Here is a 17,955-nt window from a genome sequence, read left to right on the forward strand (position 1 = left end):
CAAGATTGTGCTCTGCCCTGAGAGTTCAGATTGAAAGCCGTTCTCAAAGTCGTGACTCGTAGCTGCCACTCCACAGTTGAAATACTCAGGAGTTCCCTGCACTGGGTGGGGCAGCAAAGAGCAGTGGCCTTTGGGCCTGGCACGGACCCCAGTCTAATCCCTTGGGGCTCCTAGGCTGTGGTCTGCGCCTGCACCTGCCAGGCCATATAGTAAAATGAGCTGCCGCGGGGAGGTGGGGCTCTAGACACAGTGTCCACACCACAGGGATGAAGGAGGAGCTGAGCCTGGCCGGGAAAGGCTCAAATGTGCATGGGGCAGACAGCCCCGGGGACCTTCACTGTGGCCCCGGGGAGTGGGCACATGCTCAGTCCAGGCCCTCAGAGTCAACGGGGAGATGGCTGTCCTGCATCAGCCACGTCAGTACTGCCATTCCCCGCACAGAAGAGAAAACAGAGGCTCAGGGTGGCCCCCTGCCCCAAGATGGTAGGGACAGAGCCCAGACTGAGACACAGGTCTCTGGGGTCTATCTGGCAGCCCCACGGTAATCACAGTGGAGGGCAGGGAGGGAAGAAGTAGCGGGATTCCCTTGTCCTAGCTTCCACGGAATACTTTCAGTCCGGCACTCACTGATGCCACCAGCCGCATGGCTGGGATCCGGGACGGAAGGGCCTGGGAGGGCAAGCCCACGCTCAGCGCCTGTTCCTTCCTGCCACCGGATCCCAGGGAGCCCGTGCACAGCGAGGGGGCGGGGCCGAGGTTTTCTGGGACAGCCTCACGTTTCCTTACGGGGTGAGTGTGACAGTCGTGGGGGCACAAATGCCTCTGGCCCCCCTCACCAGGCACAGGTGGCTAGCATTCTGTAGGCAGATGCACTTTCCGCAGGAGGCCAGCCCCCTGCATCGCTCCCCCATTCACGCCCCAGGGAGGCCGGGCGGGCGGGGGAGCTGTGGCCCAGCCGCGCTGGGAGGCGGCGCTTCCCCGCCCGCCGGACACCCTGCCCAACGTGGCTTCTGGCAGGCTGGTCTCCTGGCAGAGGTGTGTGGGCACGGCGCCAGACACCGGAACAGCCGAACCACCGCCTCTGCTCCACCTGCTCCTCTGGGGTCCTCCTACCCCTCTCCCCATCTCGCAGAGGACAATTCAGGATCCAGGAAGGGAAGCAGGCTCGCCCGGAGCTCCCAGCTCATGGTCGGCCCTGCTGCGGTGCCCCACTAATGCTGGTCTTAGTGGTTCCTGGGGCAGGACGGGGCCCAGAGCCCCTGCGGAGGAGGCTGCCCCTCCGTCGGGAACGCGCGGCGCGCAGCCTGCCCAGCCCAGGCCTGACCCGCAGCTCCCACTAGCGCATCCCGAGCCCTTGCCCGGCAGGTGCAGGGGGCCTCTCTTCACACCGACGCGGCTCTAGGTCACATCCACAGTAACCAGGTCATGGTCAGGCAAGGCGGGCAGCAGGTGGGAGAGGAAGGGACCTGCTCACAGAACAAAGGAGACCTTGTAACATCCACTTCTTTTATAAAAACAACTGAAATACTTGATGACACTTTAATGTTCACTGACTGGCGAGTAAACAAATGCTTTAGTATTCTCCATTGGGTTTTTTAAAAAAGTTTCAAAATGAAAGATAATCTTAAGTAAGCAAATGCGCTCCTCAGGGACCCACTGGCCTCTGACCTTCACGAAAGCAGCTGGTTGTGCATCTCAGGGCCTTGCCTGTAGCTCTGGCACCTTGACCGGACGCCTTCAGAAGGGGGGCTGCTGCCGCGGGTCTTGATGGGGACAGTGGGGTCCGGGGTGTCAGGAGAGGAGGTGCTGAGGGTTATGGCGTGGTCCCTATGGACTCGCAGCCCTCCAGGGCCTGTGTCACACGAGTGGGCGGCCGACAGGAGCAGAGGTGCCGTCGGGAAGGCTCCCCACACTGGCACCCGCCCGCCCAGATAAGCAGGGCTGTGCTTGCACATGCTGACAGCTGGGGCCAGGAAGATAAGCCAGCTCTGGGCTGCCCGAGCACTGCCAGAAGCAGGCTGGGACTGGAGGCTGGTCCCGCACACTGGGAGCTTGTCCTTCGCGCCTGTGTCTGTCCCATCCTCGTCCGGCTACGACACGGGCCACATCGCTGGCCAGCAGGAGCACCCAGCTCAACCTCAGCAAAGGAGCCAGAGTCTCAGGGCCTCCCCCTGCACCTCGATGGTGGGTAGTGCTGCCCAGGGAGGAAAGGACGACCCCACAGCTGCAGGGGACACCTGGTCACAGGGAGAGCCTGGCTGCGAGCTCCAGCCCCAGCCCCAGGCTGACTGAGTAGGGGACTTTACTGAGATTCCTGCCTACGGACCCAGGCTGCACATCCCCAGAGGGCCACCTGGCCCTGGGCGCCGGCCCCGCCCAACCTGGTACTCTCAGCCTCCCCTCAGGGAGCACTCTGGGATGCTCCCCGACCCTGAGTGTGGGGTACCCTTGGGGTGTTGCCATCGGTGGTGCTTGATGTGACCTGGGACACCCCACATGCTCTCTGCTTCCCCATCCCAGGTGGGGCCCCCATGCTGCTGACGTCACAGAGGGATGTACTCCCCACCAGCACACAGGTCACCAGGCTCCTCCTGGTAGCGGCCTCTGTCTCTGGGAAGGTGGTTATCTGAGGAGGACTCCAATGCTCCCTTCCCAGCCTGGCCCCGCCTGACCTCTCATCCCTCAATGCCGCCAGGGACCCCAATCGCCCACCACAGCCCCGACTTCTCCTAGACAGCAGCCTCGTGTTAAATGTACTCATTTGGTTGTTTCACCCACAGGAGGGGGGTTGAAACTCAAGGGCAGCCTGTTTTCATTTAAAAACACCAAACGAAAAAAAAAATTAAAGATAAAAGTAAAAAAATAAACAAACACACCCAAACAAAACACAAAAAACACACCACCGGAGGGTAAAATGCTGACGGGTGTAGCCGACGCAGTAACCCAAGCTGTGCTCCCTCACAACTCTGTGGACAGGGGTACCAAGGTCGGCAAGGACCTGGTGACAGTGTGTGAGCACTTGATGCCTGCTCAGACTCACTCTGGCGTTCGGTGCCCTCGGCGCACCCTGGTGGCAGGCCGACCCCACTCCCTCTGCGGACTTGAGGTCAAACAAACCAGGGGAAGGTCATGAGTAAGCCCAAGAGAACCACCCGAAACCACAGCATCTGGGTCCCAGCTGGCACCTACTGATGAGGAAATCAGTCCAATGCCCCCCCATCCAGGGGGCTGCAACGACAGAGCCCACCTCGTCCCTAGCCCAAGGCTCTGCAGGGACTGTCCACCCCCAGAGATGGAAGAGCCCCAGGGTCAGAGCCCCCTCGAACCTCACTGCCTGAGTCCCACCTAGGAGCCACAGGCAGGGTCCTCAAATGGGTCTCTCTAAAGAAGGTGCTTTCTGCATATGGTTTTCAGGGCCCGGACGCCAAGGGCCAACACCTGGGCAAAGTCAGTCTGTGGCCAGTGAGCAACGCTGCCTGACACCGTGGGGTCCAGCCGACACGTGAGGGCCAGATGGGGCTGAGACAGCAACGCCATGCAAATGTGCACTGTCTGACCTAGAGCTTTGCGGGCAGGGACAGGAAGTGGCCGGCCAGCCTGGCCCCCCGCGTGCCCCTGGGCAGCGCCAGGCCAGAGAGCCGTGGCAGCTGCTGACCTGAAGCCTGGCCCCCCACGGTGCTCGTTCGACGTCTGGACCCTGGGGCTCGGCTGCAGGTGGGCAGGCTCCTCCCAGCAGCGGCCAGTGACTGTGGGCTTGCTCAGGCTGACAGACATCTGCCCACGGGCCTGACTTCCGACGGGGCGCCAGTCTGCTCCGCAGGCTCCTGTTCTGCCTTCGCGTTACTTATCCCAACCCACCCAGCACACGCAGGGGCCCAGAGCTTCGTGGGGGCTCATTTATCAGCACCTGCCCCCTGGCCCCCGGAGGTGCACATGTCCTCTGGGCTCACTGCGAGCCCCTCTCCCAGTAGGCAGCCTGGCGGCCCTGATCAGCTGGGCCTCCCCCACTGAGCACTTCTTCATGTCCTGCCTTAACTTTGTCGGCTCTCCCAGAGACAGATAGGATCTCACACTCCCGGACGCCAGAGGCCCCTGAGGGCCTCGTGGGACAGTTGGTGGGGCCCCACCCCAGAGCTTCTGATGGGCAGGCCTGGGTGGGGCCGAGAGTCTGCATTCCTAACTCTCCCCAGGGACACCAGGGCTGAGGGCCCAGAGATCCCACTTGGAGAACCGGAGGGCGATTTCACCCTTGCTGGGCTCAAAGAAAAGGAATGCGCATGACCCCAAACCACGTGACAAGGCTGACTCCCCTCCGAAACGTGCTAGAACACAGAGCCAGTTCAGGTCAAGAGCTCTGCTCTAGACCCACCCAGGGCAGGGAGCTGTTCCGACAGGGCCCAAGGCTCCCTCAGCCAAGAGGCCGCTGGCGGCTTGGGGAGAGGCCGACGTGACCTCCCCATGCAAGTGGGACACTGGCTCTCAAGCGGTAGCCCCCGCCCCCCGCCTGCCCCCATCTTGTCCATTCACTGCTTCTCTGTATAAAGAAATTACCGACAGGCCAGTGTCCCATTTTCAAATTCCCCATGACCAGCCCTGGAACATGCATCTCCACGTTTCTTCCCATTTTTAACCTGACCCTGGGGGTTCACCAGGTGTCAGGAATGGGGCGGCATGTTCATGTCAGAACACACCAGCAAGGGGTAGATTTAGTCAGCTCAGAGAGAGCTGCCAGCCCCCCCCCCCCCCCCCGGGCCTGGGGCAAGCAGGAGACCCCCCCAGACAGCGGCGTCTCACTTTACTGGGCTTTCCTGAGGCACAAGTCCTGGAGAACAGGGAGGTCCCCAGAAGCCACCTGCCCCAAGAACAGCCAGGACAACCAGGAGGGAAGCCCTCCCTCGGCTCTGAAGCGACCCCCGAGTGCCGACATGCTGTGTGACGCCAGGCAGGTTGCTCAGTGTGTCTGGTCTCCGCACAGCTGCTGGGGGTGGGGGTGAGGGAACATGTGAACTCGATGCCCAGCACCCCACCAATCGGTCACTGCCAACTGTGAAGATCTGCTCAGGACAAACCAGGTTGTTGCTCAGGAGGCTCGGTGCCCCGGGGTCTCCCTTGTGGCCTGGAAAGCCCCAGTCCATCCCCCCTGCTCCTCCAGTCGTTTTACTGAAGAAGAAAACGGGGGGAAACCTGCTGTGGTCCCAGCCCGAGAGGACAGGGGGCATCTAGCCTCATCTGATGGTTGGGTAAATGGAGCTCAAGAGGTTGTCCGGCTGCTGAAAGTCACACAGCCCAGGGAGCGGGGAGAGGACGCTCAGGTCTCCCAAGTCCCACGGCTGTGCTCTGGAGCTTTGACTGGGGCTTCGACCCTGGCTCCCCCACCCCGCGCCGTGCTCCCACCTGGCTCGTTCTGGGGAGCCTGGGCATGAACCCTCCCAACCAGGTGATTCTAAAGCCTACCAATGGGGCAAGTCCCCCAGGGACCCACCCCCCACGTGCCCACGTGTGACGCCCATGTACGGAGCACCCTCCAAAGGGAGGGGCTGGGTGGGTGGGGGGATGCTGGCCCGGGTGGGTTTAGGCCTGAGTCTGAAGCAGGCGGTCCCTCTGGCGCCTGCCGCTCTCTGGACAGAGGGTTTCTCGTGCAGGCCATGCAGGGACTGTGCCCGGGACAGGGCCAGCCAAGGGCATCCTGGGAGGGTGCCCCCACGGTGTGCCCCCCACTAGGCAACAGGGCCTGACTGGAGCTAGAGAACGTGCTGTCCACACACATCTCCCTCCTCCCAGGTAAGGCTGCCCCGGGACAGGGCCCCGTCTGTGCCCCAGCCCTGACACGCCAGCACGGGGTCTTCACATGGCCGCAGGCTGCTGAACCTCAGCGAGGCGTCCCACTCTGGAGCTCAACCGGGGCTCACAAGCCCTCTCCCTTCGTGTTCTGGAAACAGCTCACCGCCAGGGGCCCCCATCCCCAACGACCAGAGGACACTCACCAGTGACCAGGTCGGACAAAGGTCCTCAAACTCCCTCTGTGCCTCGGCAGTGATGACCCCACCGATCCACCGGAACAAAATGCTCGTTAACCAGCCTGTGCTTTGGCCTCCCTTCCTCCCCAGACCCCGACCCTGGTCCCGCCCAGGGCGAGCCAGCAGACGGCCTCCACGTGGGGGGAGACCTGTTCTGCCTGGGACCCACCCGGCCACCGTCCCCCCATAACCATCCCAGGCCCTTGGGTCCTCTCCCTTAGCTCTGGGGGGTCTACAATGATTGCAAGAGACACCCCCTACGCTAGGCCTGTGACACGAGAGTGCCCAGATTAGATGCGGCTCCAGCCAGGCCCCGTCTCCACGCACTGCTGCACCTGGGAGGGCCACAGCTCCTGGTCCCCAGCTCATCCACTGTTCCCCCAACCGGGCACAAGTGCTCTGTCGTGTTCGATTTCCACAGTCCCTCCTGTCATCTGTCCGTGCGCTGAGGAGACGACTGACTCATACACCCTCTGCAGGCATGACCTACACACGCCTGCCCTGCTCTGAGACACAGACCCAGAGAAGCTAAGCACCCAGCCCCAGGAACTCACAGAAATTGGGGGACAGGGACGGGGCCTGGGCCAGTGCCCTCAGGGGCCTTCTGCAGCGGCCCTAGATACCTCAGGCAGAACATGAATGTGTCTGTGCTGAGTGCTGAATCCCATGACAGCCCTAGGCAGCTCACACGGACACGGGCAAAGCATGAGGCTGGCCACAAGGTCACGGTGGGCTTCGGGCCCACGTTTCCCTGCAGTGGCCTCAGTTCTAGACTGGCCACACTGAGTAACTCACAGACCAGCGCAGACAATCAGTTGGGTCTCAGCAGCGACAGATGTCAGCCAGCAACCAAGGTCAGGGCAACTGATAGCAGGATCAGGTTGCGGGTACCGTGCTCCAAGGGCCCGGATGGGAAGGTGGTGCCAATTCCCCACATAGCGGAAGGGGTGCGTGTGGCCCCGAAAAATGCCCCTGCAGGGAGACAGGTCTGCCTGGACAGGCATGCGGGGGGGAAGATGCCTCCCAAGCTCCGAGCCTTCCTATGGCGCATGGGTCCTGGAGGGCCTGCTGGGACGGCGCAGGGTAGTCCTGTCAGCGGGATAAAGCCCAGCGGTGGGGACAAGTGCGCTCTGGGCAGCGCCCCAGGCCAGCGATCCAGAAAGGGCCCAGGAAGGTCACGCCCACTGGGGGTTGCAGAATCAGGCAACCCCTGGTTCCCCACAGGCTGTGGGTCACAGAAGGCGGACGGGGACTGGAGACGCATGTGGGCACAGGAAGGGGGCATGGGCTGGGGGGCAGCTGGGGGCCTACCCCACCCCAGAAGCTCCTCTGCAAGGTAGAGATCTGGATGGGAAGACGAAGGAAAGATGAAAGGTTCCCTAGCCAGCTGTGCATGTGGGGGGGCCAGGGACCCCAGTCAGGGGGACAAGCACTCCCCAGAGAGTCCGGGATGGGACAAACCTCAGATCCCCACGTCTCCTTACCCTGGCTGATCAGATGCCTGGACCTGGTGACCGACATCACCCCAGGACCCTGCCACCTGCCATTCCCTCCCAAGATGCGGCCATGTGTACCCACACACGCGAGGACAAAAGGTGGTTCAGCACGGGCAGTGGGCTTTCAGCCCACCACTGCCTCAGTTTCCCTGGCCAAACAAGAGGGATGACAACACTGGTTTCAAAGGCTGGGGCAGGAGCATGTGAGGAGAGGCTGAGTCCGAGTGCACGGCAGCCAGGAGACGCCAGATCCATTTCTGCCCCCCTTGGGGGGCAGGGGTGTGAGAACCCCATGACTATGCACACTTTGGAGTTAATACGCCTGGAACACATTTCTGGGCAGAGTCTGCACATTCCATTGGATTATCAAAGGGGTCCGTGACCCAGGGAGAAAAGGGTTAGAAATGCCCACCCAGCATCTCTTGCTTCCTTGAGGTCATGCGCTGTTGTGAAGGACCCCACGGAGCTGAGCTCCAGTCCCGTGACTCAGCGTGACTTGCCCCGGTGGCCGGAGCACGCCCGTGTCTGGGCTGTCGTCGGCACTGAGCTCACAGCTTGTGACTCTGGGGTCGCCAGCAACTTGGAAACACCCTGAACCAGGCGATACTGTGCTGGACACATCGTGTAGGCAGCCCACACGCCCAGGAGTGGTCACCGCCTGTAGCTGATGGAGAAGAGCTGGTCAACTAGAAAACTGGGGGGTACAGCCATGGCCTCCTCTCCCCCTCTGGTCATTACCTCAACTGACTTAGCCTCACATCGGCCAGCCCCGACCCACAGCCAGCCAAACCCGTTCCTGATCTGTGCCCCTCACCTACGGGACAGCCAATCTGCCCCTGGGGTGGGAAGGGGCTACTTCCTGTGGGACAGGCATGTCTCGGCTCAGACCCCAGCCCGAGAGGGAGACAGCAGCATTCACCTCTGGCTCTTCCTGCCTTCTTGCCATTCTCTCTCTCCCTCCTGCTCTTTGCTAAACTGGAAAAGAACAAGTTCTCGGGCAGCCCAAGATGTGAAAGGTAACAGCAGACAGAGGGTGGTGTTGAGAATAAATGCCAGCCACCACGTGGCCGGGACCCCGTGCGCCATGCTCGATGAACACGCCGTGGCCGAGAGTCCTCGCGTTTACCCGGGCAGAGCCGTGACCAGTTCCCACTCCACGGATGTGGAAACTGTGCTGAGAGTCCCAAGCGAATTTCTTGAAGCAGGACCCTGGTCTGCTCCCACGCAGAGCGCATGCGCTACCTGACACCAGATGGAAAACATCTCAGGTCACAGGACCGCGGAGGCACACGGACCCTCACCTCACACAGATTTGCCCGAGCCAGGGGCATGGTGCGGGACTAACACACCTGAGGGGAGTCTCGGCCAACCCCGTGTGTCTCCCACGAGAAGGCAGAAGGAAGTGCCTTCCAGACCCCACAAAGGGCCACCACCCTGAAGGGGACCCCGAGTTCTGTAAGCACCTGGCGAGCCCAAGCTGTCCCAGTGGGCCAGTCTCACCCACTCCAACAGGGAGGGGGGAGAGGAGGGTAGGCCCCCAGCGGTCTGCAGCCCCTGGCCCGACACCTGTGTCTGGGGTAGGAGCGACCACGTTGCAGCAGAGGGAGAAGTGGCCCTTTCAGACCCTTCTAAGAGCCCCTCTCTTGACACAAAGGACCCAAGCAGGTTTCTGGACTTGGGCCAACTCGTACTTTGTGTTCCTAGCGCGGGCCTCTCCGGAGGCCGAGGGACCCACTTTACAGAGAAAGCTGGCCCAGGAAGGCTGGGTACGCTGCCCGAGGCAAACTGAGGCTGGTGAGAATCTCAACTCCAGTCTGAGTGACTTCTGCCCAAAAGTAAAAGCCAGTGTCATTGTACTTTCAAGCAAACGCTACCAAGTTTTGGCTTAGCGGAACGTAAGGCTGGTCTCACGCCAGATCCCACACGGCCATCAGGACTTACAGAGCGAGTTTCTCTCACCTTTACGTGCACGGAGAAACCCCAGAGCCACACTAGACAAGGGCCCCATAGTGGTCATTTCGGTCAGACCAATAAGAAAAGGGCTTTGTTCCCATAGATATCACCGGCAGGACCATACCAAGCACCAAAGGCGACCTGTTTCAGAACAGCCTTTTTTAGGAAGCAGAAACTGTGGTGGATTATGTCCAGGGCACTGAAAAGACCAACCAGCAAAACTGAGAACTTTGCTCAAGCACCCACGACACACCCCTGGAAGGGGTGGGCTGTGGAGCCGGGGGCTGCACCACTGTGGGGATGGGCTCGAGTCGGAGTGCAAAACAGAACACCTTTCCCCTTCTTGGGGAGAAGTTCTAGAACCCAGCCATTGTGGGATACCTGGATGGCACCCAAACTGTCTGTGACTCTTCACGGCCTTCTCGGATGCCCCTGCAAGGGCGGGCCTGCCTCCCTTGAAACCCAGAGCTTTTCTCCACGCTCAGTTCAGAGCAGCCTGCGCTGGGCAGCTCTGACTTCTGGGAGCCTGGGACCAGCCCTTGTCCCTTTCCAGACAGTGAGGCTCTAGACTAGTGCTCCTCCTGGCAGACAGGGAGTCCCTTTCTGTAACTGGAAATCCTCTTCCTATCAGAGAAAGCCACCCACACCTAGGCACACGTAACACACTGCCAGGGAGGTTCAGGGAAGAAGAGCCACAAAGGCTGATCGGCCCACGGAAAACATCACCCCCACTCACAACTCACACGGGCAGGGGTGCCTTCAACAGCACTCCTGGCCAGGCCCAGCAGTGCCACAGCGCCGTGGGGCGGGAGGGGGGAGGGGGAGAGGTGTCGGGGGGTGGACCCACCGCAGTCCCTTTGCAATCTATCTACTCGAACCTGAAAGTTTAAAAAGGGACTTATTTCTAAAGACTAGAGAGAGAACAGGCCTTTAAAGACATTATCTGGGCGCCTGGGTGGCTCAGTCGGTTGAGCACCTGCCTTCGGCCTGGGTTATGGTCTCAGAGTCCTGGGATCGAGCCCCACATGGACTCTCTGCTCAGCGGGAAGCCTGCTTCTCCCTCTCCCTCTGCCCCTACCCCTGCTTGTGCACGTGCTCTCTCTCACAAATAAATAAATAAAATCTTTAAAAAAAGATAGACATTACCTGTTTCACTACATAGTGGGCCCAAACATTAAATCATATTGTAATACGATTATTATAATTATACCTTAAGAAGTCCTTTTGCCTTTAGAGGGGCTTTTCCTTTCTCAGACCTATGTGTCGTCCCATAAAACCCTCATCTCAAAGCCCCACCAGAAACCACAGGTCTTCCTGTCCTCAAGCAGACTGACCTCCTACATTTAGACAAAAAAATTTTTTTTTTTTTTAAGCTGAGATCCACCTCGTGAGACCGCCCCAAAAAAGGCGAATAATGCTCCTTCACCCGGCGTGGCTGCTCTGTTCAGGGTCTTGGGAAAGCGTGTGATGTCAGGAGGCCAAGCAGAGCTGCCCTGGGTTTTGCCTTCTGGACTCACCACTTTGTGAAATGTGCCTGTCCCCTCACTACAGTGTGGCTCGTGCAGGAACCTTGGTCCACACACACCATAATCCCCACAGCACCAGCAAGGCACTGCCAATCAGAAGCCACTCCTAGTAACTGCACAGTCCCCGAGTTTCGAGGCCAGGACCCCCCACCCTGAACGTAGCCCTGCTGGCTCTGGACCTATATGCACTATTAACATCCAGGCAAATCCTCACATCAGGTGGCAGCTCTGAAAACAGGACGCTTCCACCCTGCAAGGCTCCTTAGAAGTTGGCCAAGGGGTAGGTGTAAAAAGTGCCAACGGCCAAAAAAAAGAGAAGAAAATCACATGACGTTTGGTACAAACGATTTTTTTCTGAAATCCCACCAGAAAACTGTTTTGGCAAAGCACTCATAGTTCACCAGGACCGTATCCACCAGAATAACGCAGACCATGCCCATCAGGAAGATGACCAGGGGCTGTTTTCCAGCACAACTGGGGGCCCCCGAAACCCAGCCTCCACCCCCAACACACACACGTTCAATTTGCAGCCAACCACCCCTCTGTAACCACTCTTGACACTGCTGCCCAAATGAGCACCACAGGATTCTGTTAGTACTGGTTTTGTGGGAGCTAGCCTCTGCTGATTCCTGATAAGCCGGTTTCGAGAGCAGAAATGAATGATTTTTTTTCCCTTTAACTACAATTTCTGTCTGAGCAGTCAGCCCTGGGAACCTCAAACAGGAAATGCGCTTTTTGGACACCGTGCGGATGCTCAGATTATGAATGGATGAGGTGAGGAAGTGGGACACGCACACCCCGCCTCCGCCCTCCCCGAGACTTAGGGCAGGGGCCCCCTGCTGACTCACCGCCGAATTCCCAAAATGAGGCGGCCACGAATGAATGAGACCCACGTGCGTTCCGCGGGGACCGGCCCGCCCGCGGCTCGGTGCCCACCCCCCGCAACCCCGGGTCGGTACTCACGCACGCAGAGGCAGGCCACGAGCTTGGCGGCCTCCTCGGGCACCGGGCAGCTGGGGAAGAGCGGCTTGAGCAGGTAGGTGGCGAAGACCAGCGCCACGATGTACTGCGAAGACGGCCGGATGATGAGCAGCTCGATCCAGAGCTTGAGGAAGGCGGGCAGCGAGCCGTACACCTCGAGCATGTAGGCGTAGTCGCCCCCCGACTTGGTGATGGTGGTCCCCAGCTCCGCGTAGCAGAGCGCGCCCACGATGGAGAAGACCCCGCACACGGCCCACACCACCAGCGCCAGTCCGGGCGAGCCCGCCTCCTTGAGCACGCCGGTGGGCGTCACGAAGATGCCCGAACCGATGATCGTGCCCACGATTATGGCCACACCGTTGAAGAGCGTGATGCTCCGCTGCAGGGTCACGCCCTCGGCGCCCTGCGCGCCCTCCCCGCCGTCCGCGCGCCGCGTCGCCAGCATCTGCTCCCGCGCCTGCCGCTCCTCCTCCTCGGCCGCCGCGGGGGCCGCGGACACGCGCCGCTTCGGGCCGGGGCCTGCCATGCCGCCGCCGCCGCCGCCGCCGGACCACACCACGAGGCGCGCGGCCGCCACGGAGCGACTCACGCCCAGCACGCACCGGCTCCCCGCGCGGCTGCCGGCCGCTGCGTCAGGCCGCACCGCGCCGCCGGCTTTATGCGCCGCCTCCGGCCCCGCCCCGCGACGCCGTGTCCCCTCCTTTTGGCGGCGCCGGCTGCGCCCCGCCCCGTCCGGGGCCCGTGCGGGGCCGGCAAGCACCTGCTATATATAGGGCCGCCCCCCGACCCCGCGGCCCGGCGCCCCGGACCCAGGCTGGGAGCTGGGGTGCCTGCCTGCCTGGCCCGTGCCAGGGCGCTCAGGCCCGGTGGGGGCGCTGGGCCGGGGTGATCACCCCACCCCTCGACCTGGTCGGCTCCTCCTGCCGACCTGGGAGGTCTCCAGCTCGGGCCTGGGGTACTAAGTCACAGTCTGAGGCCACGTCCTGAGTCCCTTTGTGGGCCGATTACCATTTTATCCCGCGGGGACTCTCCATGCCAAAGAGCAGACTTCAGGGGCACAGCTCTAGAAGCAGCGACCTAGACTTGGGGAAACCAGAAATCTGCATAAGCTCACTTATATTGACTTCATGGGGGATGCCTGGAAGGAGCCCCCTGAGGACCCTGCCCCCAAATCCCCGGCAGGAGTTGAAAGGAAGGCCCTCTCAGGATGGATACGGTTTCTCAAGGAAGGCGATCAGGTGGCAGTGTTCTAAGGCAAGGTCCCAAGCACCTCACCTGCACTCACACAGCAGACATCTGCAAGGGTGTGTCCCCCAGGGCTGGGCACTGCCCTGGACTCCAGGCACCTGACCGGGAGGGCGTCCTCCAACAACAAAAGAGAGCTGGCCAATAATCACACATGGACCTGTAATGAGCCAACTGCCAAGACCTGGAATGCCGGGTGGAGGAGACAGACCCATCTAGTTTAGCTGTCCCGGGGTGAGAATTAACGAGGGAGGCAGAGGGCCCCACACGTGCACGGGGCCGCGCACAGGTGACGTGAGTGCAGGGCTCCTGAGAAGATGCAGGAGACCCTCCTGAGCTGGGTTCTGACACCCCAGGAGTGCTTTCAAGCTGCCCCAGGGTCCCAGGGTCCCACTGTTACGCAACATTGTCGATTGGTTTCCATGTGATAATGTACTCAATTTCCTCTTGCAAATCTGCTCTGGACATATTTGTGTCTCTGAGTTCTCCACCAAGTTGAAAGTAGAAAATAGAAATGAGAAAATACCCAAAATCAGACTCTAAAATATTAGCAAAGAGTGCCATCTACCGGTGGTTCTCTTTAGTCCTCAAGGAGCTATTTGTCTACAGATTTAAGGCGGCCGCTCACTGGGCAGCTTTTCTGCGCCAACCAGCCCTAGTTTCTAATTTATTAAAAGCTGTGACCTTTATTTTCATGAGGACTGGTGGGGAGAATATCTTGAACATTTTTCTATAGAGGAAAAGTTCTCGGGAGTTTCTGCCAAAAGCCTTAAAGGGTCATGCCCTCTACTTAGTTATCCCACTTCTGGGACTTTCTCTAAGGAAGTAAGGGGTGGGCTGTATTTTGGCTACATGGTTGTTTACTATAGCTTTTCAACGTAATGGCCAGCACTGGAAATAAACCAAACAGCCGACGGACTTGCTTTGGCAAACGTGGTGGTACCCAGACGGTCGGTGGAATCTACGGGGGAACTGTGAAACATCAGGATGTGAGAGTGTTCTCCTGGCACAATCTAGTCTTGATTGATTGAAGAGAAGGATGGCATGTAACATTCCAAAGCCCCATTTGGCAGACTCTTGATGTGCTCTGGCTAAACGGGGTCTCCCCTTCTATTTTTCCAAGACCTGGGAAACCTGCCATTTTGGAGGAAGAGCGGTTCCTGTTTCTCAGGTAGAGGGTGTAACCAGGCCTCAAGGCCAGTGCCTCTCCTGGGAAGGAACGTTTCCCAGGGCCTCTTGGAGCAGGGAGGATTGGCCTTGAAGAGGCGGGACCGCTCTGTAGGAAAGCGTACCCTGTGCTTCAGGGGGGCAGAGCGGTATCTGTTGTGGGGCTAGCAAATCACGACCCCTCTTAGGCGGCCTTTCTCTGTCTCCTGTTTGGAGTCCCAGAGGCTCTGGGGCCAATCTGGGCGGAAGAGAACCCATCGCAAGCCCCCCAGCTGCTGGAAGATGGGCTGGACGTTGGGCCAGTGTCGTGGCCGCTCTGCACACTCTTCCTGCTTTCTGAGTGCTGTCCTGTCATCTCCAGAGCGGCCCCGGGGTTCAGGGTCCTGGCGGCAAGATGCGGGGTGCAGGAAATGGGAAGTGGGGAAGGACGAGGGAGGGGCAAAGGGAGTCTGAAGACACAGACTCAGAGGTGTCGGTGCTGTGGCCATGGTGTGGTCGGCAAGGGACCCGAGTTAACAAGACGCGTAACTATGTGGGGTGACGGGTGCGAGGTAGACTCGCCGTGGGGTCGCTCAGCCGCATATACAAACCACGAAACATTAGGCGCGGTGCGCCTGAAAGTAATACAATGTACCCATCAATCCTCTCTCCGTAAACCTTGCGGGGGGGGGGGGGACACGGGGAATTTCACGGCAGCAGCGTAATCCTCGGGCTTCGACTCAGGCTCCTGCGCCCACCCCTGGCCCCACGTCCTTGGGGCCACCAGCTCAAGGACCTGGGCAAATCCAGCCCCTCTCTGGGCCTGGGTTTCCCGGGCTCCACGTGGGGAATCATCGCTCCCAGTACAGAGGAGTACCGAGAACAGCGTCGTCCCAGAACCACTCTGTCAGTAGTGATCACCAGTAGGGGTGATGGTGTCTATAAAATGGCAGATTTGATGAATTGAGCCCCGATGTGCTGAGAGCAGCCTCCCCCTGGTGTGCGTGCGAGCGTGTGTGCATGTTATGTGCGACGTTTTCTTCTATTTCCCTGTCGTTTCTACACTTTCCACAGCAAGCATACACTTCTTCCTCGTTCTCAGTCTCTCTAAAGGTCCCATGTCCCAGAGCCCCAAGGTTGGAAGGAAACTTCCCAGGGCACACGCATGAGCGAGCTCTGAGTTCCGGCCCCCTTCCCACATCGAGCTGCCCCGAGCCTGGCTTGCGACTCCTCCCTGGGGAAGCCAGGAGTCTACGGGAAGTTGCCCTCCTGCTCCCCTGGCTTTGTATCCGACTGCCGTTTGGGGCACACTCTGATGTTTTTGGCCTTGGGGAAGAAAAGTGTGGGCCCCTCGCCCGGGGAGAGTTGGACAGCCTCACAAACCCTCGATCACCACACGTGGGTTCGGTGCCTTTCACAAATATTCCAGCAGAGTCATCGCCCGGCGAGCTCTACTTAAAGCAAGCCTCCTGTCCCTGAAGGTAAAGAGAACTTGCAAACCACGCACACAGGGTGATTTTCTGCCTCGCTGGGAGACCCTTGGCTCCCACAGACGAGGGGCTCACTTTGTCTCCAGGGTTTAAAAGGCTTCCTTCCCACCCCGGGGGGTACTCATGGGTGCCCCCGCTTTGAGCTGCCCCAGGCAACACCTGCCGCAATGCTTGCAGCCCAGCCAGCAGCCTGGCTTGGAAAGGAACCTCCAGCCGTGTGTCTGGGCGTCGCGCTGGGCCTCAGCTTCCACACGGGTAAAAGTGGGGCAGTAGTTTGGGGTAGAACGGACATAAGGGAGCCGCCCGCCCCCACGGGGTAACCTGCATTACGGCGGAGCCCTGCAAGGGGTGGGAATGAGGTGACCCTTCGTTGGCTCGGGCCCGTGAGTCTGTCTGCCGCTCCAGGGCTGTGCTTTGAATCGCCCCGCCAGCTGGTGAGGGCCCGGGCCTTTACAGCTGTATCAGATCCTTGCTCTCCTTTTGAACTTCTTTTTCCCAGGAAAGGGCAGACCCAAAAATCCCTCACTGATGTGGAAACTTGCCCCCTGTCTGCCTCTTCCCAGTCCCATGAGAAATATCTGTGTCCTTTTCACCAAGGAAGCTTCCTTTCTTTTCCTGGAAATTTGTTGGTAAAAGCCATGCTTTTGTTACGCTCAGCTGCTGGTTTTTCCTGTCCGCATGCTTGAAAAGGCAGGACGGCCCTCAGCAATATCTGAAATGAAGTTCCGTTCAGGAGCAGACCACACGTGGAGTGGTTCACCCGGCCAGGACTTGGAGATGCTGTATGTTATTTAAGTCCTGCAGCAACATCGTGAGGCCCTGTTTGTGGCTGGAGAAACGAGGCCTAGTGCGTTCAGGAGGGGGCCGAGCCCAGCCTCAGCAGCAGGGTGGGCCTCCTACACGGGCAGCCATGTCAGCCACCTTCTAGCGCCAGACGGACGGGCTCGCGGATTCTTCTAGTTCTCGGAGAGTGTCATTCCCGCTGCTCCTGGAGGCTCCCTGCAGGTCCATTGTCCTCGGGCAGAATCCTCGCCCGCTCTCAGGGAGAAAAGAGCTCCCGACTTCCCTTCACAGAATCCTTTTGGCTCCATTCACATGCTCAGCAAGGCCACCCAACTTCCTCAAGATCGTAGGCGGAGATGGTCACAGTCTTCGTGGCTCCGGGTGGGATCCACAGCCCCAGGGAATTTCTGAGTAACAGCAGGGAGGTTAGAGAGATCGTGGGGCTAGGTTTGCACCAAGGGCTCAGCCAAGGGAGAAACAGAAAGCGGTCCTACCACCGGCCACTGGGCTCAGGCCTCCCTGCTCAGCGTGGTTCCCAAGTTTGGCCCCATGGGCGCACTCAGGAAGAGCGCCCGCTCTTGAGGATTACGCAGGAGGCAAGGGCAGGGAACGGGGACGGGGACGGAGAGTTCAGGCCAGCCCATCAGTGGGGAGATGGGGAAGAAAAGTGGGGCAGAACCACATGCTGGAATATTAGCCGCCAACGTGAACTGTGAGAGCATCAGCTCCGTGATAGAAGCCAGGCACGCAGGATTGCACGGTTCCCCGAACGCGGAATGTCCAGGGAAGGCAGCGTCTAGAGACAGAAGGTACATTCTCGGTTGCAGGGGGAGAGAGCGGGGGCAGGGGCAGTGACTGCCGATCGCGGGTTCTCTCTGGGGAGACAGAACGTCGTGGAACCAGATAGAGGTGATTATTGCACCACAGTGTGAATGTGCTAAACGCCACTGAACTGTCTACTTTAAAAGGTCTAACGGTCACTTTTATGTTACGTGAATTTTAACCTCAAGAAAAGAGAAAAGTGTGCTGGCCTGGACTTGGGGGCCCTGGGTTCAAGTGTGGCCTCTACCACTGTGGTTAATGGTGCTCCAGGCAGGGCCCCACTCAGCTTTGGAGACTCAGTTTCTCTTTTATGAAGCAGGGTGGGTGGGAGAAGCCGAGGGTGAAGCACCTCACCAGAAAGGGGATCTTCCAGGACTCACGGGGGACTGGTTCCTGGGGTGCGGGCCTCCAGTCCTGGCTTACTTTCCCAGTGTGGGCTGAGCTGGAATGTGTGTCCGAGGAAGCGTAGGCAGAAGTGGTTCTAGTGCTACCCTCA

At 59.7% G+C, this 17,955-nt stretch overlaps 1 protein-coding gene across 2 annotated transcripts in view; it reads right to left on the reverse strand.

Annotated features, from left to right (window-relative positions):
- The window catches only part of SLC7A5 (solute carrier family 7 member 5), a 33,700-nt gene extending 21,201 nt beyond the window's left edge, over nt 1-12,499 (reverse strand). Inside the window, exon 1 of one of the 2 annotated variants that reach the window (XM_028097193.2) lies at nt 11,956-12,499. In XM_028097193.2, coding sequence (XP_027952994.1) covers nt 11,956-12,499 — 544 coding nt within the window. The remainder of the gene's footprint in view (nt 1-11,955) is intronic. The other variant, XM_088027527.1, reaches the window with a different exon arrangement.
- Between the last annotated feature and the right edge of the window lie 5,456 nt (nt 12,500-17,955).

The sequence above is a fragment of the Eumetopias jubatus genome, unplaced genomic scaffold, assembly GCF_037043125.1.
Source record: "Eumetopias jubatus isolate StellerSeaLion01/CBP00866 unplaced genomic scaffold, mEumJub1_p1.0 scaffold_10, whole genome shotgun sequence".
NCBI lineage: Eukaryota > Metazoa > Chordata > Mammalia > Carnivora > Otariidae > Eumetopias > Eumetopias jubatus.